Genomic DNA, 27,772 nt, shown 5'->3' with positions numbered 1-27,772 from the left:
ATAAGGAGGCTGAAATAATCCCAACCTCGATGAACATGCCATGTTGCGGAGGGCTAAGCGATTGACCAAAGAGAAGGGAAAATCGAAAGAGGCCGAGGAGGCTAAACAGGAGAATGCTAGGAAAAGGGAAATCGACGCGGTGAAACTCAAGGCCATCAAGCTGAGAAGGGAAAAATTGAAACTAGAGGAGAAGGCGGCGCTTAGGGCGTCACTTAAGGAATTTGAAGGAGCGAAGAGTTCTCAAAAGGAGAAGCGGGTCTATGTTGAGGAAGACGAGTCCATAGACAGACTCTGACTCACACCACAGAAGGAGAACGAAGATCGTTTTGACATTGGACTCCGATAGGAAGGAAGAGGACGACGTGTCCGGCATCAGACTTTCCTGGCTAGAAAAGGCCATGTTTGGGGTGTGTTGATCAGCAAAACAAAAAGTGTTAAAGGGTTTACCCTCTTCATGATATGAAAGAAAGTATTCCTGTTTTTGCCTGTGTAGTGTGTGCATAAGAAATAGATCCTGGACTAAAACAACACAATATTAGTAACAACTAACAAGAAGACAATAGCCACTTCTATGCGAATTGTACACTGATGTTTAATCCAAATAAAACAATATTAGCAACAAAAAGACAATTACTTCTATAAATTTTAGTATAAATAACACAATATTAGTAACAAGAAGAAAATAGCTGCTTCTATGCTAATTGTATACATCACACTTTTAGCACAGAGGTTTTAACTTGGAATTCAATGCGAACTCCTATACCACCCTTAACCGTAGAATTTTTTAACTATGTATATTAACAAAATCATGTAAAATAGTTCCAAGAAAAAAAAATTTAGCTACCAAGTTATCTACAACTTATGAATACATCCCGTTAGCACCTAACAACTGAACCCAACTTTCTAAGTTCGACTATAAAGCCTACAGCGCATCAAACAGGAAGACCTTGTCATCCCTCCGGATTCTCTTTTCCCGACCACTCTATACCCGTGCCTTGACCAATTATCCAGCAAATTAAGCTACCAGCTTCAGAGAGCCACTAGAGGAGAGTGGGCAGCCACCAATGAATGTCCTGCCAGGGTGTGCTTAAATTTTGACTGTACATGATTTGAAGGGGACATTCTCTAAAGAGTGATGGTGCATATAAAACTGCATTGAAACAAGCACCAGCATCATATTTCTCACAATAAATTAAATGGATATCAACTTTCCTCGTAGTATTTGCCTCCAAAATTAAGTGGATATCAACTTTCTTCATCGTATTTGCCTCCAAATAAGGATGCTGCGTGCTTGTAGGAAGCATTCAGCAGGAAATTAGCTTTAGCCTTGTATATATATATATATTCAATTCAGTAGTGTGTTTTCTTGATTGTGTTGGTACCAACTTAAATTGGACACATCAACCCGGCCGTCCCTTTGATCTTCTACGCTTACCAAGCAGCTTCAGCATGTTGTCAGTTACATCAAGTGGAGAATTATCATCTTCATCGGGCTTGTCGGAAGTGTGTGTCAACCAGGCAAGTGCTTCAATAGCTGCATCTCTCTCTGCAAGCTGTTTGTTTTTCTTGGGCTTCCCGACAAACTGCATACCCTTAAACTCTACAAGTGCCCTAAATTCATTAGATTTTAGGTGTTTGGTTTTATACTTTGGAGGTGAGTGCCCAGCCCTCATTAAAAGAGTTTGAAGCAGGCTCTTTGGGTTTGCCCCATCTCTTGTAAATCTATCACTATCGCTACACTCCTTAGGCTTCTTGCAATCACGACCGAATACAAATCTCCCTTCACACTGATCTCCAGACACCAGCTCCTGAACAGCAAGCATAAGGTACTTGCCTTCCTTGTGGATATCAAGACCAGGATCCTTTAGCTGCATAATGGCAATCCCATTAGTGCTCAATCATAACAGTCAAATTGATAATAATACTTAAATGAACAAAGAAATACCAATTATACAAGAAAAGGAAAATGAAAAAGAAAAAAGGAGAAGGTGTCTGTAACCTACACCTATAAAAAAAAACATGAAACACTTGTAGAAAGTGCAGCCCCTATCACTTCAAAGAAAAAGCTCAAAAGATAGCACTTAATTTCTACCTTAACTAAATGGAAGTCCACTGCTAACCCTCCCCAATCATAACAAATTACCATAATATAAAAAAGAAGAGTGGTTTAATATTTTTGCATCGTACTTTCTCCAAGTCCCCCAAAAAATATTCAACATTTTCCATCTACACAAGGGTTATATAGAAGGAAGGGACACCAAAAACTGACTTGCTTTCTGTCTCCAGAGCCTCATATACTATAGTTATATTCTTTGGCAAATACAATCTGAAGTATAGTGACAAATTTTTTAGCCCGGATCCCCAGCCAAACAGCTAGTATATATACCATGCGAAATATTATACATTCAATTATAACTGTTTTTGGGTATGCCAATTAATCATTAAATGCACCTTCTTCTGAAGTAGATTATCAAGTTCCTGCTTCAGCTTCACATAGCACTCTGCCATACTGGGATCCATGAAAAAATCAATGTACCCTTCCAACATTTTCAGATGTCCGGCCTACCAAAAGAAAATGAGAAGAAAAACGGAAAAAGAAAATTCTAAGTTGTCGAATTCGATACTCCTCTGGTTAGTAAAATGAACATCAATAATTACCTGTACTCCATGGATTAGATTACCACCGAAAAGTATCAGAATAGAATCAGAAACACCAGTTGAATCACGTAACAGAACGGTATTAACCTTGACCTTTTCAGCAAAGACCAGCCACGGATACGGAATTGTCTGGTAACGTGCATTCACCGAATTCTGAAACAATAGGCATTCATTATATTTAGTTTTTGTATCTTATTTTCAGAATCATTTAGTTAAGAGGTTTCACTTGCTGCAACAAAGAATTTATAACCAAAAGAGACACAACGCGTTAGGTATGTAAGCTTTGTAGTTCGTATTCAGAAATAGAAAGTCATATTAAAGGCCGCAAGTAAAACACAAACCCATCTCCACACTCAAATAACTAAGAAGCAAAATATCTGATGCAGATTCTTATTCATAACTTTGTATTTCACTTCAGTTAAAATTGCCTGAGGCAGATGCAAAGAATTTAGTGAAAATGAATTTTTTCGTCACCCAACTTATTGTGTGTTTAGAAACTTACCACTCAACTATATTTTTTTTTGTTTTACTCACTAATGTTAGGTTCGTATTTTTTTTAGTCACTAACGTTAGGTTCAGATTTAATTATTAGTATTTTGTCAATTTTCTATAGCATTATTAAAATATAGTGATAACTAGTACAAAAAGTGTCATACGTGTCTTATAAGAAAGCTTATATGTGTTTGAGTTAGCTAGATGCATATGGAGTAGTCGTATAATGTCTGAATTATATACCTATGTTATAGGAAAGACGCGTATTGTTTTGAACATCTTGTCAGAATAAACAGACGCATAAAATCGGTTGATATACGTCTGTTACTTTTTAGGTAGGGTACTAAACTCAAAACCAAAATTATTTACGAAGAGGCATCCCAATCCGTACTAAAATTATTGGGAAAAAAAATAAAAAATTCAATATAATTAAATTAGCAAACTGATCATAAAGTACTAAAAACATTAAAAAATTACATATCAATATTTTACCAAACGACACTTTCAAAAATCCAATGAAATCACTAATCATAGCTCCTTCATGCAACTCTTACCGACCCAAAATCATAACTATAAACCCATCAATTCTAATAGAATTGTAAAACAAGTACATATATAAATACAAAAATAGAATAATGTTGTAATAATGTTAATTTGGTATTAAATCAAATAACTCTCACAAGAATATTTCTTACAAACATAGTTTTATAACTTTTTTTTAAAGATTTTTTTTGTATATTGAAATTTAAACGATAAATTATTATTCAGAAAAAAAAAATTAAAATAATGCATTAAACTACATCTTTTAGGAGCGCCTTAAAATGCTTGTCAAACTCTCAAGGTAAACGTGGTGGGGACATATGGAGTACTATATATAAAGATATAGACATATATCAAATTATTAAAATATTATAGACTACCACCATATTTTAAAAATGCTACAAAAAATTGACATAATGCTAATAATCAAATCCGAACCTAACATTAGTGACTAAAAACCAATATTAACCTAACATTAGTGAGTAAAAGAAAAAAAATAATAGTTGAATGGTAAGTTCCTAAAAACATGATAAGTTGGATGACGAAAAAATCCATTTTCCCAAGAATTTATAAAAAGATTATTTATAGGTTTTTAAATAGGGTAAAGAAAACCATTCATTTAGCAATGACCTTTATGAAGCTAAGTTCCGGGTTTACTACTGATAACAGAAAAGAAGTTAAAACAACCTGCTGCCCTATTATTGGCTAAGAGGAAGGTAGGCCCAGCAGCTACATTGTAAATGTCTCACGAACTACCATCAATTTATGACTAGTTATCTAGCCATTGACTAATTGAACTAGATTATGAAAGAGAAGTTACAACTTGACATCAATCAGTATGTCCATCGATATATAATATGATATCAACAATTAGTTCTGTCCGTTTCTGGTATCATTTGATGGTACGACCAACTAAAACTTTGATCACAGGATCCACTTTTGGTTAATTCTGCAAATTACATTACTGTTGACCTGGTGTGTTAACTAGCATTACTACATTTTTTGAAATCAGATAAGAATCCATTACTACTATTTTCTGATGTCTAGCCTGTACAGGAAGTAGATGCACTATGCTAATTGCCTAATTCAATCCACAAAAGAAAAGCAAATTATCAAGCTAACTGAATAACCCAAACAGTGGTGCATCATAATTGAATGTTAAAATCTAAAAAAATTATTACCCAGAGAAACTCATTTTTAAGATATATCCATAAGCATCTAGAATATTCTTTTGTTAAGCAAATAATTTTATCAAAATGAAACCTTAACTTGCACACCCGCGATTCAGTCTTCTTAATGATATGATATGCAGGAAATGTAATATATAACGAGAACTGTTCCCATGTCTAGCATAAGATCTGTTACTACACTTAAAAATATACTTGGCCTTAGTAAAGATGGTAGCCAATCCCTGGTCAATCATGAAGAAGTGGCTATATCAGTAGTGACACTTACCGCATAAAGTAACACCTGACCATCATCCATTGTTTTAAACGACATTGATGTCTCTCTGTGCTGCAAGTTAAGAAGGACATATTCGAAATAAAAAGTAATTATATGATATAAACCAAATTCTATTCCGGTATATATTTCTTACCACCACCGACGCTATTCCAGGAAAAAGGCCAGAACATATAACTGCACGAACCAGTGATTGATTGTGACTTAATCTGTTGTTAGTGCCTGCATCGGCATCTAGAAGTCCAGCATCTCTTAAGATGAAGTTGAACTGCTTCCTAAGAGAATGGATAGCTTGAAGCGTCTGGGCAGAAAGGAAATTCCTCCAGCAATACTCGTATGCTGATCCTTCTCTTTCAGCATCTTTCCATCCTTCAAATGCACGCACAAGAGCCATGTGATCACTGTAGTCCTTTGCAGAGTATCTGGCTTTTGCAGTCCCTGCTAACTGGAGTGAGAAGATAATAACATTAAAAAAAATTCTTAATGCACAGAGCTAGAACACTGGCGAATATCGAAGTGTGAATACCACCAAGTGTAAATTTTCCTAGTTCTAGAACCGAAAGACTAAATGGTATAAGAGAGGCTGTTAAGGAACAAGAATGTCGCAAAAAATTATAATGATTTATAATGGAATTTATAATATGGAACGAACCATGTCGAATTCAAAAAATGTGAGGAACATAAATAAGATACTGCAAAACAAGGATCTGTTATGATAGTATATCTGCATTTGAATTTCTTTATACAAAGTTATTTTTGCAGAGTCACATATTTGCTCAGAACAAAAACATTGTCAAAAAAGTTCCAAAATATACAGAGAACAAAAATATTAGTTGAAACTCAATACTTCCTAGTTCCTGGCATATGAAAAAAAATTTGGCTGATAATTACGAGTAGCTGAGTAACCTAATAAGAATAAGATGAAGGGAAGAATGATAACTGAAACCATAAATCGGGATACATCTATATGTTTGAATAGCAGAATGCCCCACTGAAGCAACAGAGTTAATCTGTGCCCACGGCTAGGTTCCAGGAGTCTAGGCTTCTAGCATTCTCCTTTCGACAATACTATATCATAGAGAATATCTGGTTTGGTGGTTGAAAGCCGCGAACCCAGTCCACTTTAAAAGATACCCAATATTTAAACATGATAACAGAAGACAGACAAGCGGACACTAAAAAGCAGGTCACACTTCTATCCTAGGCGAACTTTGCAAATTACCAGGAAACAGCTGTGAACATGTCATAAAACATTATTACTACTTCCAGAATTAACTCTGTCGCATTAGTGCGTAAAGCCGAAGGAAATCTTGGGTGACCTTTATTACCAAGGAGGAGAAGGCAGTAGGGCGCAACACAAGAGTGCTAAATTATGTGATGGTGATTACAATACTGAATACTCGACCACCAAACATTGCGAGGACCCCATGCAGCTACTCATCAAGTACATGGCTACTTCAATATCACATGGGACAAGTAGGCAGCAGCAATAGCAGCAGCCTATGCCTTAACAGTTAACACTGCTTCGGTATGTCCCTATTGATAAGTAATCCTTTTAAATATTTTTATAGAACAATGATGCTTGTCTTTAGCTAGCATAAGTTACTTGATGCAAGTTAGCATTGCGCATTAATTTTATTTTGTTCATAGCTACTTGATTGGATTATAAACCACAAACTTTTTTCCTGGGTGCCTTAGCCAAGATTATTGCCTCCACCTCTTGTGGACAATAAGTGGTTGTGACCATCAGGATAACCTTTTTGATCCAACAATTTCCTAATTCCTTTTTTTATTCACTCATCCGTATCTGGTTATATTTGTTAACACCCTAGCTTCAGTAGAATTAATGCCGTAGAAGAAATAGCAGCAATATAGAGTTTGCTTAAAACTTTTCTAGCTTAAAATCCATTGAGATTCAGAAGGCGTATTCAGTTAAAATCAAGATAAAGTTCTAGTATCTCAAAGATAGTCTCTACCAGCTCACAATCAATCAACACTGAAGGAGGAAACATGGATATTTTAAAGGAGGAATAATAAACAATATTCATTAAAACATAAATGTTTGAAAGGAGGAAATTGTCAACAAAGGTTAAACATTTAGGTCAATTAAAAATTCTCCAACCTAAACCAAAGCAGATATACCCAATGCATCCGCTGCAGAGCACTATGTCAGGGTAAGATGTATGCAGACCATTTTTCTACTCTAAAAAGAGTAGGAAGGCTGCTTCTGCAGAGACCCCCGGATTTAATATAACAAAAGCAGTAGCAGTAAATCACTCTTGTAGCAATAAGCAGCAACAGTAAAATTTTAAACATATCATATTTATTTAAAGTTACAAAGGGTGCAGGAGGAAAGTGTATCAAGTAATATAAGACTTCAGTTTCCTAGAAAATTAATAGCTTATAAGCATCCTAGACTGAAATTCCCAAGCACTTAATATATAGATGAAAGCACAACAAGCATGACTGCCATCAATTTCTTTTTAAATTTCATATGAACTCTAAATTGAGGATCATATTGTTCTTTCTAATGCTTAATATAATTCTAACTCCCACCATTTATGTTTCTGGATGTGAGTCAGCCACGGGTAAGCTCTGTTTTTCCACTAGCACCAAGTATCTACAATGATTCACCTTGTTATGTAACAGCACTTTCCCGATGAGAATACTAAATAAGTGCTTCTCATGGATTTGCAAACCCAAATACAGCATCAAATAAGCATAACAAGGCAGAACAGTGCTGTTTTACAGAGTAATAGTACTACTTTAATTTTATGTACTTACGTCCTTTTTATCTTGTGGTAAAAGAAATGGGTCCCTGACACTAAGTCCAGCCACAATTGTTAGAATAGGATCAAAGCAACGGAAGATAGCCCCCATTATCAACATTTTCCCAAGCTTGGGATCTAATGGAAGCATTGCCAAGAACTCACCTGGTAAACGGCCAGAACAAAGAAACGAGTTAAATTAACAAAACACATATATGAGAAAAAGAGTCAACTACCAAAGTAGCAGACAAACCAAGATGGGTAAGATTTTCGCCCTCGTCTAATGCTCCAATCATCTTTAGAAAATCAATAGCATTTTGAACCTATATAAATTTAAGTTCATTCCGTGTCAAGTACAGATTATAAAGCGAACAGCACATTATTGCATTTTCAAGGAAGTTAATGGGAAAATTAATTTCTGCATAACATCAAATTCTTAAAAAAACAGAATTACGAGTATACTTAGTTGAACAAGAACCTACAGTCTTATCGATTTTACTGCATAATACATCAGAAAAAGTAGTCCGCTCCAATTGCACTAAAAGAAGTCAAATCATAGAGAAAATTGAAAAAACATTGATTCTTAAATACAAATGGCAACCTAAGCAGTCTTAACCAAACGCTAAAGTGAGAAAATTGTTTCCCTGTATCAAAAAAGCCCGGTGCTATAACCCTTGCATGCATGAAGATACACACTGAACTTTTTGGTGGCAAATGATAATTTTAAAGTCATTTTAGCAAACTCTTGCAAGGTATATAAGTTGAATAAATTAGGCACTATATCTTAAAATATAACAAAACATGATTATGAACTGTAGACATATTGATACAAAAGTAGATGATGCAAACTAAAAAATCCTGCAAATGTAACAAGGTAGAGGGAAAAAGCACATTATTGTTTTCCATATATGTACTTACTGGAAAATAGTACACAATCTATACATCTATATATCTATACTATATTATAATAGACGATCCATTAAAAGTTTGGTCGTCGGTAACTGTTTTTTGGTACACACTGATTTTACCGAATTACCCTTACTAAATTTTTTTATAAATTATATTTATATTAATTTGTTAAATCCAATTATCAGTGAAAGAGGATACATTTTGTAATCTCAACTCTTACATACATATTTTTAATACATGCAAAAACACCAATTAACTTTTTCAACCAAAACACGTTACCCATTGTATTTTTCCCAACTAACACCGTATTTTTCCAAAAATATCACGTGCAAGTCTATAAATAACCAATTACATTTTTCGATTAAAACACGTTATCTTTCCTATTTTTCTGCAAGTCTATAAATAACCACTTACTTCACTAAAACAGCAATTACCTTTTTCGACTAAAACACGTTATCTTTTCTATTTTTCTCAGATAAACACTTCATTTTCCAAAACTATCATGACCAATCATATTTAATAAAAAAATAATACTGTCATTAAAGACGTATTATCAATTAAAATAATGATATAATATTAAAAATTTCAATTTAAATAAAATTCAAATCTTATAATATTTAAGAAACCCAAGTCCATTCCGTGTGGTTGAGCTCGTGTCCCCCTTGCGGGAGGTCACGAGTTCAACTCCTAGTGCGTGTGTGTTTAATTATCAAAAAACAAAGTCCATTATGTGCTCTTTCCTTCCTCTCTTATCTTCCTAACCATTTGACCACAATCATAGCAAGTTGAAGCCAAAGAAAATGAGGTTATTCTCCTTATGAACTGTCAATGTTGTATTCTGGTTTTTGTCTCAAATCCTAGAAAAGTCTATCAAGAACATGTGACTACATACTCAAAAAACTACATTAAAACTCAAGCTTCTGTATCTTTTCATATTCATCATTTTCTAGAATAAGTAAGTTCTGATCGTATGCAGAAACTGAGATGTGGAATCACCCTGAACTCCACAATGTGCACTTTCAAAACAAAGTTTGTGCAAACCATAGGATTAAATATCGGCCGCTCAGTCTTTACCTTATAAGTGTGATAAGTGCATATCGGTATTCACAATGAGAAAGAGAACATGATAAATATAAACTACGGTCCAACCCCAATCACTATCAGAACACATAAACATGCAGCCCTAACTAATCTCAACGGATAAAATGAGTAACAGTGATATTACTCACAGCCAATGGTTCTGGTGGCTGCAGAGCAGCTGACAAAAATTCTCCAATACTACCAACCTGCAAACTTTTAATTTGCAAGCAAAGAGAATTTAAGGGGGTTCTCAAAAGTTCAGGGAGTTGATAATCAGCAAAGGCTTCATAAACACATCGAGGATATAGATGGTAGCATTCGCCTGGCTGCACACGACCAGCCCTACCTCTCCTCTGTTACACATAAAAAGAATATGTTAAATAGCATACAAAAGCACTATTAAACTAAATGTATTTAATAGTGTATCTGAGTTCATAGGTGTAAAACACTAACACTCTTAATGAGGTAAAACAGAAACATCTATTGCAAATTTCCAACAATTGGAAGCATCACAGTTCCCATATACAAAACCAGTCCAGAAAGTCACAAGGTTAAAGTTCTGCTTTTTAGAGCATGCCTCTTAACTAAAACAACACAATTTATCGTGTTGCAGAATACATTCCACGTCACCTATCCTGCATTCATATAGCAAAATACTGTTTTTCACTCCCAATACATTTAAAGAAACGACATGCCTTAATATGTAGCGACTTGACTGGTATAATTTTTTTTTTGTGTGTGTGTGAGAAAGAGGGGGGGAGGGAGAGGAGAGAGGGAGAGAGAGAGAGAGAGAGAGAGGGGGGGGGGAGAGAGAGAGAGAGAGAGAGAGAGGAGGGAGAGGGAGAGAGAGAGAGAGAGAGGGAGAGGGAGAGGGAGAGAGAGAGAGAGAGAGAGAGAGAGAGAGAGAGAGAGAGACTTACTTGCCGAGCAGAAGCTTGTGATATCCAAGAAGGTAACAAACAGGGAGTATTATTCAGGGCATCATAAGTAGTCTCCTTGGCTTTTCCACAATCAACCACAAAAACAACATCATTAATCGTAATACTTGCCTCTGCCATGTTTGTAGCCAGTACAATTTTGCGTACATTTAGAGGTGGTTTCTCAAATATGAGTTTCTGCATAACATCAATAATGAATTAGTCAAGCGATCGTAGGATACCGGAAAAGTAAGAAAAGGACTCGGCTTAGGTTCCCCCTTGTGACTATGAGACAGTTAATAGGGTCATACACAAGTTATGTAAAAAACGATGATAAAAAAAACATGGTAATAAACTTTATAAGCAATCTAAATTTGCAAAGCGATGTAAACTTTAAAGTCAAAGATGCCAGAGGAACATCATAGAGTGGGACTCTTAATCAAAGACTAGGAAAATCGTTTATAAGAAGATTATAAAGATAGCTAAATACTTATTAACCAATGCAAATCTCCCTGTTAACTTTGCCTGCGTACCTCATTCTCAGATGTGGATAAACAAGATCCTATGACAAATGAGATAAGGTAAAGAGGACAGATTAAACAGAAATAAATTAGACGTCCTAGAACTAGCAAGCTAACTAAGTCCCACGACAATGAAAACAAAATTATTTTCGATTATAATAATTATTTTGAAAAATAGATATTTACATTAATTATATTGATACAGGTAATACAGCACTTCAAGAATAAACATATATTCAGAAATCTTAAGAAGTGCTTTATGTCCCAATTTTCCTTCATAACTGGCTGAATATTCACCAAAAAATTAGTGCTGATTAACTGTGCTACCTCTTGCCACTTAACAATAACCAAACAATACAATCTGCAGCTTACGGAATCCAAAAAGATACATAATGCAACTCTACTCAAAAATTAAGCCAAGAATATATTTCCACTTGAACAAACCGAAAAGCAAGAGAACTGAAGACAAATATCCTAATATAATTAAGTAGAAGTTGATTAAAGATGAACATAAGGCAGCAGCAAGAAAAAATGATGCTCATAGAAAATATATCAGATAGAGTCTGTAAGAAACCTGTTCAGAGGTTGCCATGGAACCATGGCATGTAAGCAACAGAACTCTATTAGGGTCTCCTAGAAGAGGATGAGCCTTAACTTGATCCCTCAGACAACTAATATCCTCCCAGCCAGTCATAAATACTAAGACAGCGCCTGGTCGCTCCTTTCGACATATATGGCACAAAACAGCCTCAATAAGATTAAATCCAATACAATCAGGTGACCAACAAGATAGTGAATCACGTGCCCTTGAGCTATATTTCTCAAAGCTCGATTTGTTCAGAGACTCCTGAGAAAGAGAAGTTAGATTTTTCAGGAGAGGATGATGTCTATACGTCAATAACATATTTTCTCAAAAACAAAGGAAATAAATACACTTCATAAAGTTTAAAATCCAGTTTCCATGAGATATACGAGATTGCAATATATCTAGCTTCTATCAATATCCGACATTCCGAAATTCCTTGCACTAATATTTGAGTAGATGCAGGACAGCACTTTTTATGGCAATTCGCCAATAGTCATAATAAACCTTAGACAAATAACAATACTCACAATGATTACTATAAAACTTTCTTGAATAAAAGGCTTTAAAAAGTGAGCTATTTTATTTTACTGACGACAGTAATTTAAAAAAGTAATAATATCATTGGAATGTGAATCATTGAGAGAGAGAGAGAGATCTCATTAGCTAATTATGTTAATTTATTAACTGGCCTACCAATATGTGCTATTGGAGCATCATGAAGTGAATATGAGAAGAATATTGTGAAAGTACAATCCCTATCCCTATCCAATGCTTCTTTGAATTTAGATGTTTTATTATTCAAGAACCGTAAAAAATGAAACGAGCTAATATTTCTCAAGTCATTTACAACTTGTAATTTAACTAGGGCTGCAAATGAACGGAACCGTTTGTGAACAAACCTCGGGATCGACTCGTTTAAGTGAACTCGGCTCGGCTCGATTCGTTTCTTAAATGAGCCGAGCTTTAACATGAAAATGAGCATCACTTTCGGCTCGATTTTAAAACTCGGCTCGGCTCGCTCGTTTTAAAAAAAAGCTCGGCTCGGCTCGGACAGATGTCGGCTCCGCTCTGCTCGTTTGTAACTCTAAATTTAACTAGCTTTTATCAATATAAGAGATTCTGAAATTCCTTGCACTAATATTTGATTAGATGGAGGACCAGTGTTGCATGGTTCTTGGGTGGGCCTATGGATCCGTGAACTGGTTCGTTCATACCGGAACACATGTCGACTTCGATCCAGATCGCCATGGTACTGCTTATATATCAACATATATACACACACACACATATATGTATATTTATATCTAAAGAGAGAAGAAGCATTGTTGCATTATGAAAGTTCCGGTCTCGGTATTGGGGAGATGGACTACACCTAGGTTGTCTATTATATAATTTAAATTGATTAATTATACTTTATTATAATTTAAGAATAATTAATAAATTTTATTTTATTATTAGACCACACCAACATACCCACCCTACTCTACCCTTCCCCACACTTCCCAACTCATGATCAAAAAGATCATGTCCTGCCATCCAGTGTTGTACGGTTGTTTATGAATAATGTTTCTCTAGAAATTGAAAAAAATTTGATAGTAATTTAGATGTTAGAGTAATCTTAAAATATTTATGGGCAAAGGAATGAAGGTCGAATGTCAGTAACAATGTTGAGGCACTTAAAGTTAATTGTCACTTTAAGCCCGCCTTTTCTTTTCATTATGTCTCAATGCCTTGACAACCCAAGGTGTAGCTAAAATTTCAAGTCACGAGCATTGAAATTGGATATTTACAATATTCTTAGTGCCAGCTGTAGACTTTGTTTAAACTATCTCGGTAGATGAATCACTCCTATGAAACTATTTGACAAACACGTAGTTAAACACTAGAAACTCACCGACTCCATTCCTCTTTTCCTTTCAAATCATTTGATATTTATTAATTTAATCTATACTACATTATTACAAGTGGAACATTAAAATTTTGGTCGGTAAAGGCGTTTTTTTTGTACGAATCATCCTAAGCTGTTTTTAGCTTACTTCTTATTTACTTAATTATTTCATAATTTGGTACTTAATTATTGGTACTCAATTTTTTGTATTTGGCGGGCCTAACTATTATACACATTAATATCTATACACTTGGGCCCTTTATAGACATAAAACCAAAATATTAAAAGTTTTGATTGGTCCATCTATTTAACTATTTTTTGGTACACTAGAATAGTGGCCTTATTTATTTATAAAAATTGATTTAAAGTTTTTACTATTATTATGTTTTTAACATAAAATACTAATTATGGATAGACCCACTAAAAAAGGTTTTAAAATATAGACAATTTAGGAGCCCAATATAACGTATAGATGAGTTTAAATTAAAATATTTAAATGCTAATTTAGAATAAAAAGGCACACTAAAATAGGTCATAAAATAAATAGGTCCATAAACATTTAATATTTTGGCTATCTAGTGTAAGGGCATTTAATATTATTTAAAATAAATAGATAGGTCCATAATTAGACTTTTTCAGTAGACTGGAATAGGGGTCTATTTCTTTTATAACCTACGTTAGTTACCCCGTTTATTTTAAAATAATATTCAATCTTTTTAGTTTAAACAAATCCAAATGACCTTAATTATTCTGGGCTCCTCTATGGGTTTTATAATTTAAAACTTATTATAGTTGGCCTATTTACTTTAATTTATTAATCAAATATTATTTTAATTTAAACACGTCTCTAAAACCTACCTGTTTTAGTGGGCATATTTATTTTAAAGTACGATTCAATTGTATTAATTTAAACAAATCTTTAAGACCTATTATAATGGTGTCTTTTACCGGTCTATTAATTTTAAAACCTGTTTACTAAACCAATTTATTTTAAAAAGCTATTCAACAATTCTAATTAAACATATCTACAAGACATTTGTTTTAAAACCTTTATAATGAGCCTATTTACTTAAACTAATATTCAACTATTCTCATTAAGACGTATCTCTAACACCTTATAAGTGCGCAGTGCGGTACCCTACTGCCCATGCTTCTCAGGATTTCTCTCTAGACAAACACCACATACTTCAGTGAGTCAAAATGCTTGCGTGTCAGCAAGTAATAGTCAACAAAGGCCAATCCATTGTTGTGATTGTATGTTATGAAGAACTCATTATAAAAAAAACTGTAATTGCTATTTAACACCGGAGCATAAATTTTCTGAACAAGACTCCCGAGGAACAGTGAGAAAAAAGATAATTAAAGTTCCTTATATTTAGTTTAGTTCTCCATCAAAATACCACTGTTGCATAAAAGTTTTGTAACAGCCTACAAAACAAAGAAAGATTACATAAGGTACATATATTAAGGGTAGGGCAATACCTCGACAAGAGCACTGATCTGGTTTTTCTTTTTCCTTGGTACAAGCTGTTTTTGAGTTTTCCACACCTTTTCTTGGCCATAGTCATCGATTTGATTAAAAGAAGTCAACTTATATCCAGTTATTTCTAGCACATCTTCCAAATAATGAGCCCTGACTGGGTGTGTGAATCCCTATTTCACACAATAGATTAAGAATGTCACAACAAAGATTCTCATCAGAGCATATAAATTTATCTAAGATATTTAAATATGATACTGCATAAAAAAATATCACCAGTGGCTAAAATTCCTCCAGCCTAACATATGAAAAAAGCCGAGAGTCTGAGACTTCTTAGAGTTAAAGATGACAAAATGTCGTAATAGCTAAGTAGCTTACTGGAATGTGAATCACCGGTGCTCCTCCAAAAAAATTGGAAAATAGCTCAGCGTTTAGGGTAGCACTCATTAAAATTAACCTCAAATCCCGACGACGTGGAAGAAGTTCCTTCAGCACAATTAATAGAAAGTCTGAAAAATGTTTTAGAAAATTAAACAAAATTTAAATAGTTGAACTGATATATAGCAGTGTTTAATGTACAGGCTAAGAGGACAAAGAAACTGTATGACAGACCACACCTTCATTCATGCCCCGCTCGTGAATCTCATCAACAAAAACATGTGTTACACCATTAAGGTTGCGATCACTCAAGAGCCTTCTTAGCAAGATTCCACTCGTACAAAAAAGCAGATGGGTATTTTTCCCTTTCATTCCCTCCAATCGAACTTTGTAGCCAATCTGCAGAAAAAGCATTCTTTAGAAAAGGCCTTGAGTACGAAAATGAATACCTACGATAAATGTTTACAAGACATGCAGTCATATAACTGAACTGGAAAGGAGGAAGAGATGCTTACTGTGTTACCGAGTGGCTCTCCTCTTTCTGTAGATACTCTCTCGGCTACAGCCATTGCAGATATTCTTCGAGGTTGTGTACAAATTATGTTACAGAATGCCCCACGGCCAGATTCTGTTTCAGACTCTAGTATGTACTGGGGCAGTTGAGTGGTCTTGCCGCAACCAGTCTCGCCAGATATCACAATGACCTACAGTTAAGGCTAAATAAATATAGTAGTACAATTGCCAATGCGCAAATGCAGAATTTTGTCATTTCTAAGGCCAGTACACTTAGCTATATTTCCACCCTTAGAACAAACTTATAGATGTAAGCATAAACTAAATAGGGAATATAGCTGCAAGTAAATCGTAATCCTAGTGTAAGAAATACAGAAACTACATCGGTTAAAAAAGCATGAAACCGTGATACTCATAAAATAAGCACTACTGTTACATTTTTCATGCTTCAGCTACATTCTCGTTAAGGTGCTAAATAGCAACACTGAAAGCGTCTGGCATTTCAGAAGCCAACCTGATTTTGTGCAATTGCTTGGAGTAGCTTATCCTTCTCCTTGTAAGCAGGCAATGATCTACGCAAATTAAGCATCTGCAGACCTTCAGGTGACTCCTACAATAACTTAGCACATTAGATCACACAGAAGAAGGTTCAACAAATATATATAATTAACTCCTAAAAGGTTAAAATTAATTGAGATAACCAACCGGGAAAGGTGTTTGGCAGTCTGACAATGCATATTTAAAATATAAAATACTAGCTTACTCTACGGCATTATAAACTTAACAATTATTAGAACAGCCAATTTTATTAGTAAATTTGGACATATGTCCTTATGTATTATTAAAATAAAAGCATTTCCGAAAAAGATATTTTAGCGGGACAAGAAATATAGAACCAATAATCAGTCTTTGATGCATAACAATAAATAATCTGTAAAAATTTCTATCAGAAGAAGGGTTTGCTTGGTTGTTAGTTCATTTGGGTTGTTTCAAGTGAAACAAATCTAAAAAATCTAGTTGTTTTGGGAATGCAATCTTAAACACAGCAAACTCACTATAAAAGAAGTATGAAATTGCATTTACATATAAAAACACACAAAATCCACAAATCAAGGTGTTGTAAGCCAACAATATCATGTCACATAGGTGATAGGCCTTTAAACTTATTATGTTGAGTGAATCTCAACTTCTGACTTATTTTAGATCATTGCACAGTGTTCAAGATGATCATATTATGTTAATGAGCATGTCTAAGTATAAAAAAGTGGAAGTGTTTAGATAACAATGTCAAGCCCCATGTCCACCAAAATGGTAACAAATTAAAGACTCGACACTTGCATCAATGTAAGGACCTCAATGAGTTCCGAAACATAAATTTACTGCTAAACCTAGAAGGCATAAAGCTCTTACTTAAGCTGTGTGATACAATTCTCCTTACAATAGATTATGATAATCCAAGGCATGTCATATGTAATGCTTTCGTTCTATATTATTACTATGACTAAATGCTTCAAAATAATGATTAAACTGCTCATTTTTTCGCTACGTCTACACTAATGTAGGACACGCCAACAAGTTACGCCTAAAAAGATTATGCATTAATTCTCGCATGAAATCAGTTAAAAATCATAAAGAAAGCATGAAGCTTAAGTTTCAACCAATAGTAATTCAAATCTAATCAATACTATTATTATTACATGGGTTAATATGTAAAATCATAAACCCTGGACTAATAAAAGCGAATGAGATCCTAATTGAAATGCATTTCCTGATACTTATCTACTAACATATTAATAAGAAAACAACCCCTACTATTTCTCTTCTACCAATAGTCTAGAATTTTTATAAAGATCACATTCTAAAACTTACAAACAACTTTATATTTGTATAGTAAGTATAAATATTTTATCCCTTGTTCCGAATCACAAAAAAAATGTTTAGAGAAAATTTAACCTTGAATAGGAAACTAATGAGCACCCACTGTAAAGGAATATAGTACTTCATTACCATTTACCGTGGGCACTTATATGGCGGCTTGCAGCCCATTAATTATACAATGTACACGATGACCAAGACCAGGAGGAAACAAACTTACTCTTCAATCATGTACAAGTTACAATGGATATGTTGGTACTGGTACGGCACGACCATTCCTATAAACTAAGGAAAACTGACTTTCAGTAGGGAAGTGTGCTTGTGACCCAAAACTATAGGGGCCATTAGGCAATGAGATAGAGAAATAAAAGAAAGTCTAAGTGATATCTTTCAGAACTTACGTTAGAATACTGTCAGACACTTGATATAGAGATGACCAACAAGGTGCAGCGTAAACTAGATGTTTGCATTATAAATGCAATTGGCTAGATCTCTACAAAATAATTCATTACTTCAATGACCATACCTGCCAAGCTCTCTGCATATTCTGCATCCTCAAGCTCTGCCGTATAAGAATCTTTTCCATTACAGACCTGTCTAAAAATGAATCATCATTTTTATCTGTATTTACATATTCAGCTAGTTCATTGGCTTCATTATTGGATAAAGAGCTGTTAATATCTCCAGAAACTAGATGCATTCGGTCCAAGTGTTCTTGAAGGAGGCCTTCTATTCTTCTTTGCAAGCTTAAAGGGACAACAACCTAATACCCGGACATTATATTTCTATTAGTACGTAAATAAGCACACACCTCAAGGAAAGCAATACAATTATGAAAAATTTCAAAGAAGACTATTACCTCCCTTTGAGGCCGTTTATCATCAAGATCCGGCCTATAGTTAGGAAGAGGCACCTTGCTTGCAACAATCACTTTTCCATATAATTCACTGCATAATGTGAAGTCGATAAGTGGTATCAGTTCCAGAGTACAAGACGTCAGAAGCCTTGCAAACGCTTACTTACCAGTATAGCCCCATTCTTTTAGCAAGGTTGCATATTTGCTCGTAATCTCTTCGATCGCGTTTGTCTCTGGAAATAATCTCGACATCCTTCTCATTTCTTAACAAAAGGCTAAGCTTCCATTTCCACTCGTCAATGTTGGCCACTGAGGACGATGCCTGAAACAATAGTTACAAAAAAATCAACTCGCATTTGTTTTTGCTGCGCAACTTAATAACTCTAACCATGTGCAGGTAACTTTTAGCCTGGCAACTAGGGCAGAAAGTTACAAGAAAAAAATGCACATAAAAAAAGCAACAAATTTACTCACTTAAGATTTATAAGAAAAATTCTTCATCACGTTTTTCAAGTACATCTCCATAAGGAATCAATCACTCAAAAAATAAACACTAGGTGCATGCACAGATACCTAAAATAAATTAGTGGTTGTAAAATTTAAGCTCCTTGATAAATGATGAGTAAAATATACTAGTTTTATATTAACCTCGGCATCCTAAACACAATTTGACATAAACCAAAGTATACTGGAAACCTTATATCTTAATCTTTTAAAGCTAGAGCAACAAAATTGGGTGATGGACAAGAATAACCTTTTTTTAAATAAAATTTACCAAAATGACTGATTCTGATTAAGTGGCCAATTTTAGCCGGTAAATACGCATTTAGGAATGGGGTAATAAATAATACGCATTCTTTACTGGGGTATATATCTTTTTTATACAGGATACGCAAATTGAAATGGAGTATTGTATATATAAGCATTGTTCAAATGCGTATTGTGACTTAATATGCATACTCCAAATGCGTAATACTATTAAATTGTTGATTGTTCATAATATGCGTTTGGAAGGCAAGCACTCTGACACCTCATGTGCCCCATGTGCAGTGTGACTACAGCTTCTTTCTTTTTTATATTTATGCTAGAACTCGTGGCTAAAATTGGATACGCATAGGTGAAGATACTATAGCATTTTAAGGAATGTGATTACGTAAAATGCAGTGTAGTAATGCATATTCGGGGTTATGAAATAAATTTGATACGCATTTCACGGGGGTGTAATGCTTATTAATTTATATTTAAATTTTTATAAACCCCAAAATTAGATTATTAAACCTTAAAATGTTAAAATTTTTTAATTTTTTTTATTGTTTTACATTCAATTTTTAAATATTTCTAAAATCCAAAAGGGCTATTGAACCCTAAAAAATTAAAATCTATTAAATTAGGGTCTAAGATAATAAATTTTTCGTTTGGTTCCTAGGAAAGGCCCTAAATCGTTGTATCGTTTATTGATTTATTTTTAAATAAATCTAAAACCAAAAAGGGGCTATTGAACCCTAAAAAATTAAAACTCTATTAAATTAGGATCCAAGATATTAAATCAAAATATACTATTAAGTCATGTACTTAATTTAAAAGATTGGTTTCAATACGCAATCTTTAGTGACTTGTTTATTAAATAATTATTTTAAAATTAATTATACATTTTATGATTGCATAACATGAATACGCAAGAGCCAGGTGGGTATTGGACCGGCCATAATTGGCCAACTTGTGGGAATGGACTATATTTGTCTAAATGGTTGAGAAAGGGCTATTCCTGTCAATTTTTCAACAAAATTTGTCTATACGCTTTCACTGCATCAAAAGAATATCTCTTTCAAACACTTACAGTGCCGATCATTTAAAAGCCTGTCAAGTGCACACTGCACATGCAGCCATGCTTATAATAAACCGATATTGCACGATGCAAACACGCACACACAAGTACTAACAAAATTAAATTAACTTAGCTGATTAACTACAACCCCATGTCTCTAAATTATATTAAATTTCGAGTTTAATGATGGAAAAAAACACAAACACTTGGTGTGCAATCAATGAATAATATAAAAAAGATCAGTGAAAGAAAGTGTACCGGATGATTCTCGTAATCGCACTCGTACTCGTCATCGGAGAACTGCTCGACAGCATACCCAGAAAAAGTCCGGCGAACCAGAAATGAAATTCCGGCGAAAAGACGAGTGGGATTGTAGAGTGACGAAGGGGGTGTATTGAAAAGAGGGGACCTGGTAGTGTATTTAGAAGAAGAAGAGAGTGAATGTATAATTGAGATTCTAGTGGTGCGAGTAAGCAAGAAGAAAGCTAGCTTGTAATGCATTTTCTAACAAACAGGTGGGGGCATGGCTCTGTTTCTACCGAGATGATTTTCAGCTGTTTAACAGGTTGTGTCTACCAGGCGGACGGAGCAGAAAACCGAAAAAATTCGAATTCGAAACCGAAACAGCTAAAAACCGTTAAAATCCAAACCGCATAAATTCGATTCGAAATTGAAACCGAAAAATTAAAACCGAAACCGATTTTCGGGGTTCGGTTATAGATGAAAACCGAACCGAAAAAATCCCATCTGAACCGATAATTAAAAAAATAAAATATATTTAATATATATATATATGTTTTAAAATTGTGTAGTCTGTAGTTTTCACCTCTGCTGTTTTCTGCAAACCGTCAATCTGCTGTATATTTTCGGGTGATGTTTAAAAATACCCATTTTTGGGGTGTAATGGCTGAAAATACCCATTTTTAGAACACATGGCTAAAAATACTGTTTTGATTACGTATTTTGTAATTGGGTAATTGTAATACGCATTTGAAAATTGGGTATCTAAGAAAATTATTAGAGATACGCATTTGTAGTTTGGGTATTACCATTGAGATACCCATTTGACAAATGCGTATCTAGTATCAGGATACCCAAATGGCAAATGCGTATCCAAATTGGTATTTTCAGCCATCCACTTCCAGAATTGGTATTTTCAGCCATTTGTACCAAAAAATTGTTATTTTTAACATTTTTTCTATATTTTCTGTTGTAAAATGTATAGTTTTGTACTACCTCTGTCTCTAAAAACGTTTTTTATTTGTGTTGGATGGGTTTGCCAATACATACTTTTGATTGCTAATATCGTTAATTTCGTATTAATATTACATATAAAAATTTAATTTTATTAAAGTACTCATAAATACGAATTCAATAAAATCATCCAGGACTATATTTGATCTTATAGGTTAGATGTAAATTAATAGTCAATCATTTATTATGAATAGTATTATAAGTCAAAATAGTAATTGTTTTATGGGACTAGAGGGAGTATATATTTACGAAACTCCCACTTGCTATATACTGAAACTTGGCACTCTATCTTGAAAGACAAGTATTAGATGGTGCGCACTATATGACGACCCTCGCAGTACTTGTTTCTTTTTAGATTGTTGTAATTTATTATGATTTTGTATTCTTATTTGGGAACAAATGTACTTTGTATTTATATTTTGAATGTTTAAAAATTTTATTACTTATATTTATTTTGCTAATTTTATTGGACACGATTTTATAACCGAAACCGATCCGATAAAAATCGAACCGAGGTTTTAAAACCGAACCGAGATTTTAAAACCGAAACTGAACCGGTAATTTCGGTTGTGGTTGTGGTTGCGGTTGCGGTTTTAAATTTTAAAAATCGAGGATATGCGGTTTCGGTTTTACCCAAAACCCGCCCGATCCGCCCCACATTCTCCCCAATCTACTTGATTGTTGCACCTGAAATACCTCATTTTAAAATTTAAGTTTTTAGTTAGAAAATATATTAAAAATGATTTGTGGAATTACGGTTTTATACAAATAAAAATATGATTGTGGGTTTTAATACAAATAAAAAATCTGATAGTGCTGCACAAAAAAACACATTATATAAAGAAAAATAAATAACACAATCAAAATATTTTATTTTTAATAAAAAAATGATTTGCTAAAATTACAATCACAATATTTTAATATCGATTAAGTTTAACATATCGTATATAACGTAAATGTAACGTAGAATTCAATGCAAAATTTAGTATAGAATTTTGTTTATATTTTTGTAAGAACGAAGTTATGTATAGTATTGACATAATTGATTCTAATTTTTTCTCGAGTTCTATTTTTTAGAGCAATACTACGTAACTCGAAAGTAATCTCAAAATCTTTGAAAAATAACATGTGTCGTATTTTTATTTATGGATCTCAAGAGCATCTCATTTTTTACAAAATAATCAATAAAATAATGACAACTAAGAATCTTTATTTTAATTCATAAAAAACTTTTTTGTGGGGAAATTAGAATCTTTATATGTTTTTATGTATAATTCTATGAGTTATTTATTGTTATTTATATATGTGTATATATTTATATTAAAAAATATAAAATATTTATTTTTAAAATTTTACTTAAAAACCAAGATAATTTTGTATTAAAATTTTGAAAAATCAAAATTTATCTTAATAATTAATTGTTAATAGGCAAATATCAATTATAAATTTATCTTAAAACTTTATAAATAAAAATCCTAATTTTTTGATTTATAAAAAATAGAATATGTATACACCTCGCAATGCATCATTGTTGTTGGAAACGGATCCCGCAATAAAACATTGTTGGATACCTACCGTAATGTATCAATGCGGCAGGTGGCTCCACTTGCCATCCGTGGTTATGATATATATAAATATACTAGCCTAAAAGCTCGTACGAGACATATGTCTGTATATATACGGAAATAATTTCTCAAATAATATTTATATATTTAATTTTATAATTAGAAAATGGGGATTTTTTTGCTTTATCTTATATTGCATATTAATTTTGTAACATCACATATGCTTTTCATGAACCAAAATTTTTTTGGTTATATTTTATTTCATAAAATTTGAATAAATATCGATACCACAAAAGACATATAAAAAATTCAAATTTTGTAACATATTATTTTAGATTCAAATGATTTTAAATCAATTTTATTAAATTAAACAATTGAGTACATATAAAATATTATTTAAGTATAATAGTCATGTTTGACATGGGCGCACATAAACTCGTGTGATTTTAATGTAATTATAGTATATTTGTAAAATATAAACTTTGATTGCGTAGAGAGATATTACAATATTTCATAATTTTATACAATACCCGAACGAACCGACCCTAACACAATCCAAAAATCCAAACTGAACTTTAATCTAGTTAAAAATGAATAAAATCGAATTGATGAGTTTAGTTAGGATTTTGTGTTTAACCCGTCCATTCCAACGCGACTCACTACTCTACTTGTAATAATATGATTTGAGTTGAATCTTTTTATTCAATCTCTCGTAACATGGTTAACACTTAACACCATTATGGTATATGAATGTAACTTTCTATTAAAAGTTGCATCTAAATGCAACCGTACATAGCCAAACTTTTATTTAGTTAATTTGGCATATATACTTACTTTAACTAATATTATATAAACTTTGGACAGTATTCATGTTGGAACTTGATCAAAAGGACTCCCTGTAAGTATGATAGGTATCATAGTAAAAACTTGTAGTTAAAAAGATTCACCAAGCCTATTGTAAGAACCCAAATTTTTGACATCGGTAAAAGACCTTTATGAATAGTAATCTTGCGGTTTAATAAAAACTTTTGCGACCACATCATATACGAGTTTTAAATTTAAAATTCCGAGTTGATATTGTGATTATACATATCAAATGAGTGTATGTAAACGCTATTAGTTTTCGAAAAAAATGAACTATGAAAAATGACCGTATCTACGAACCATCAAGAATTTCGGGAATCACAATATAGTTACAAATTTAAAATCCTAAGGATTTATATCCAAGAACGATACTTCAAAATATAAAGAATGTATACGAAAGGATTTACACCGCGAACCGTTTACGAGAAATTATTACGAAAACGAATAAGTGACCAAGCAAACGCGTAAATGAATAAATAAACGTATCGAACCAAACTAACTAACCATGGTAAGAAACTAATAATGGCTAGGTTACCAAATAGTAACCTAAACTTAGAAGCATGATGACCTAAAGTTAGCTTGTAAACCTAGGAAGCTAGCAAGATATGCCCTAAGATATGCCAAGATTTTCTAGTCCTAGGTTATATACTAAAAGATATACAATTATACAACACAATCTTTCAAGAGAAGCAATCAAGAAGCAACAAACTCTCTCTCTCTCCAAAAAAACTCAATGCTGATTTCCAAGAACACCATGGGAAGAAAAATTCATATCTCATGATCTACTCATTCAAAAATCACCAAATTTTAACCAAAGCTTCCTCATAACATGTAAAAGGTACGTTCAAAATTTCATGGCCATTGAATTAGTATAGCATAGTCAAATCCTTGCGCAAAATTGGTGGTGAATAGTAACTCCGAAAATCTCTTTTTATTTTTTTGATTTTCATGGCATGATTTAGGATCCTTAAGCATAACCAATCCCTCCCAAGGTTCAACCATAAAGAAGAGGACCTACTAAGCTACCAAGAAAGGTATAAACCTTCATCCAAACTTTGTTTGAGTTTTTAGTTTCAAAAAAAGTAAGGATCTGGGATATAAGTATGGTTTTGATGATTGATTTAATATTATCTTGATGTTAGTTAATTAGTTTTAAGGTTAATGATTGTTGACTCAAGAACATGATGTTCTTGAGAGGATTTAGTGTTGAGATGATAATTTGATGATTGTTTATGGTGGTATAATAATTTAAGACATAAACGAAACTCGGATCGTAATCGCAATCTCGTTAAAACGAACAAAACTCAACTTAAGTTTCTGCAGAAGTTTCTGAATGTATAAACTATATTTATTAAAAAGTGAGACTTGATTATGATATAAAATATTATGAGGATCTTCTAGGTGCTTGAATCAATTGATTTCAATTTACGGATTATGCAATAAAACTGCTATTAATTGTGAACTTTGTAAATATAAATGATCGACTTAAAAATATTTAAAAATCATGTAATTTTTACAGAGAGTAAAAAATAGAGCTTATTAGTTCCCATAAAAATTTCAAGTAAAAATGTTAATTTTTCAGTTTTATAAAAATGTCGGAGCCGAGGTCGCGCGGAGTACGAACGTCAAAAATAACCCCTATTAGGAAACTGCCACTTCGAGATTTTAACCACTGTTACCAGAAAACTATTTTCAAATTATTTGTTCTAAATTTTGTCTAGATCGTTCACGCAAAAACGGTGTGTAAATTGAGTTAACGGTTTGAGAGATATCAATGTTTTAGTGAAAGCGGTTTGAATAGTAAAACTCTGTAGTTGACCGGACTTTTGAAATGTTTTTCACCTAATTAAATTCATTTTATCAAAATAAAACTTTTATGATAAATATTAAAAGCACTCAAGAAACTCCTTGAGGTGGTTTCGTATTAAAATATTAATTTTACGATTTATTAAAAATGATAGAGTGCGAGTCGCATAATAGTAAAATTCGGTAAAGTCAACTCTAGAAGACTACTTTGACCGTCCGTTTCGACCAAGGATTGATACTTATTTCGAGTCGGTCGAATATTGAAAATTATGAAGTATTGAACTTATTAGAATATAAGTTGGTGATGAGAGTATGAATGCTGATTAAGATTATGATATTTGTTGAATAGAAAACCCGGAACGAGAGGAAGTCGGGAAATGTATCTTGGACTTCAGGCAAGTTTTCAAACCCTACCTTTTTGAAACTGTTGTGTTGTGTTTGTTTTTAAATAATGTCGATATATATATGATGCTATATTTACGATCTTTTACGAATTATGTTATATAATATCATACGATATGATAATGATTTTGGTATATGAATATTACCAAATTTCAATAGATAACGCTAGAGAATAGCGATGTATATATGAGGAGTATATTTTAGACCGAGGATCGGTTAGTATAATTTGATGAAAACCTGGAAGTATTCCGGAGGTATTTTATTTAAGAATAATTAACGCTTCAGTAGAGCGTGATGTATAAGTTGTAAGACCGAGAGTCGGTCAGTTTTTATAAAGTATAAACCCCGGAATTATCCCGGAGATGTTTTGGGATGATTAAAAGTCTGTAACTATTTTATTCCAAGGGACTCGATGTCCTCTTGCGAAATATTAAAGTATCTCGAATTTAATTTAAAAATGATTTCTAAAGATTGTATTCCCTCAACTCTATTTAATTACCCGAGCAATGAATATTATTTCAGATATTCATTTAAAAGGGAGAAGTATTCTCCAACATTTATTTTATTTTAAAATGAATTATTTTATATATTAAAAATTAATATAATTACTTAAACATAAATTAGTTGAGGAATATTATTTTAAATATTCTTTTAAAGAAGAACTATTCGAGGTTTAATTATTTAATTATTTAGTATTTATTAAATGATTTAATATCATTTAAAAATCATAAAACCTATTTTAAAATATTTTCTGAGTTTCAGAAAATCATACTAATACTTTCAGATCGTCAAAGAATATTATCTCAACATACCTTATATATTTTGACTATAGTTTCAAAAGAAACTCCCCCTCATTTATTTATCTGTTGACAACGGTTAACTCACATCCTTAGTACTTCCTCCGAAAATTCTCAGAAGTACATATATATATATACATATGAGACAAGCTACTCCTATCAACAAGCAAAACGCTTGGGGAACTTCGATATAGTTCGATGATTCCAAGTATATGATAGGATTTCCTAAAGGACAAAGGATGGGCAGGATCCAAGTACTTCGTGTATTGGATAGACTTCCGGTACCGTAGGAGACGGTACTATATGTACCTAAGGACACATAGCCCATATACGGCAA

The 27,772-nt window shown here is 33.1% G+C and overlaps 1 protein-coding gene across 1 annotated transcript; it reads right to left on the bottom strand.

Moving 5' to 3' along the window:
* Window positions 1-618: 618 nt before the first annotated feature.
* On the bottom strand, window positions 619-21,352 carry LOC141666677 (DExH-box ATP-dependent RNA helicase DExH3). Its single transcript, XM_074472817.1, has 19 exons — window positions 21,006-21,352; window positions 19,090-19,244; window positions 18,926-19,013; window positions 18,593-18,829; window positions 16,706-16,801; window positions 16,194-16,382; window positions 15,918-16,077; window positions 15,679-15,809; window positions 15,303-15,473; window positions 11,921-12,193; window positions 10,829-11,023; window positions 10,058-10,261; window positions 8,173-8,242; window positions 7,936-8,084; window positions 5,288-5,596; window positions 5,146-5,205; window positions 2,659-2,811; window positions 2,452-2,562; window positions 619-1,868 (listed from the first exon to the last, which is right to left on the bottom strand). Exons 1-19 carry the CDS (start codon window positions 21,246-21,248, stop codon window positions 1,401-1,403), a joined length of 3,462 nt encoding a protein of 1,153 aa, XP_074328918.1. The 5' UTR covers window positions 21,249-21,352; the 3' UTR covers window positions 619-1,400.
* Window positions 21,353-27,772: the final 6,420 nt, after the last annotated feature.

Source organism: Apium graveolens, chromosome 6 (genome assembly GCF_009905375.1).
Source record: "Apium graveolens cultivar Ventura chromosome 6, ASM990537v1, whole genome shotgun sequence".
NCBI lineage: Eukaryota > Viridiplantae > Streptophyta > Magnoliopsida > Apiales > Apiaceae > Apium > Apium graveolens.
This window is presented reverse-complemented; position numbering and strand designations above follow the sequence as displayed.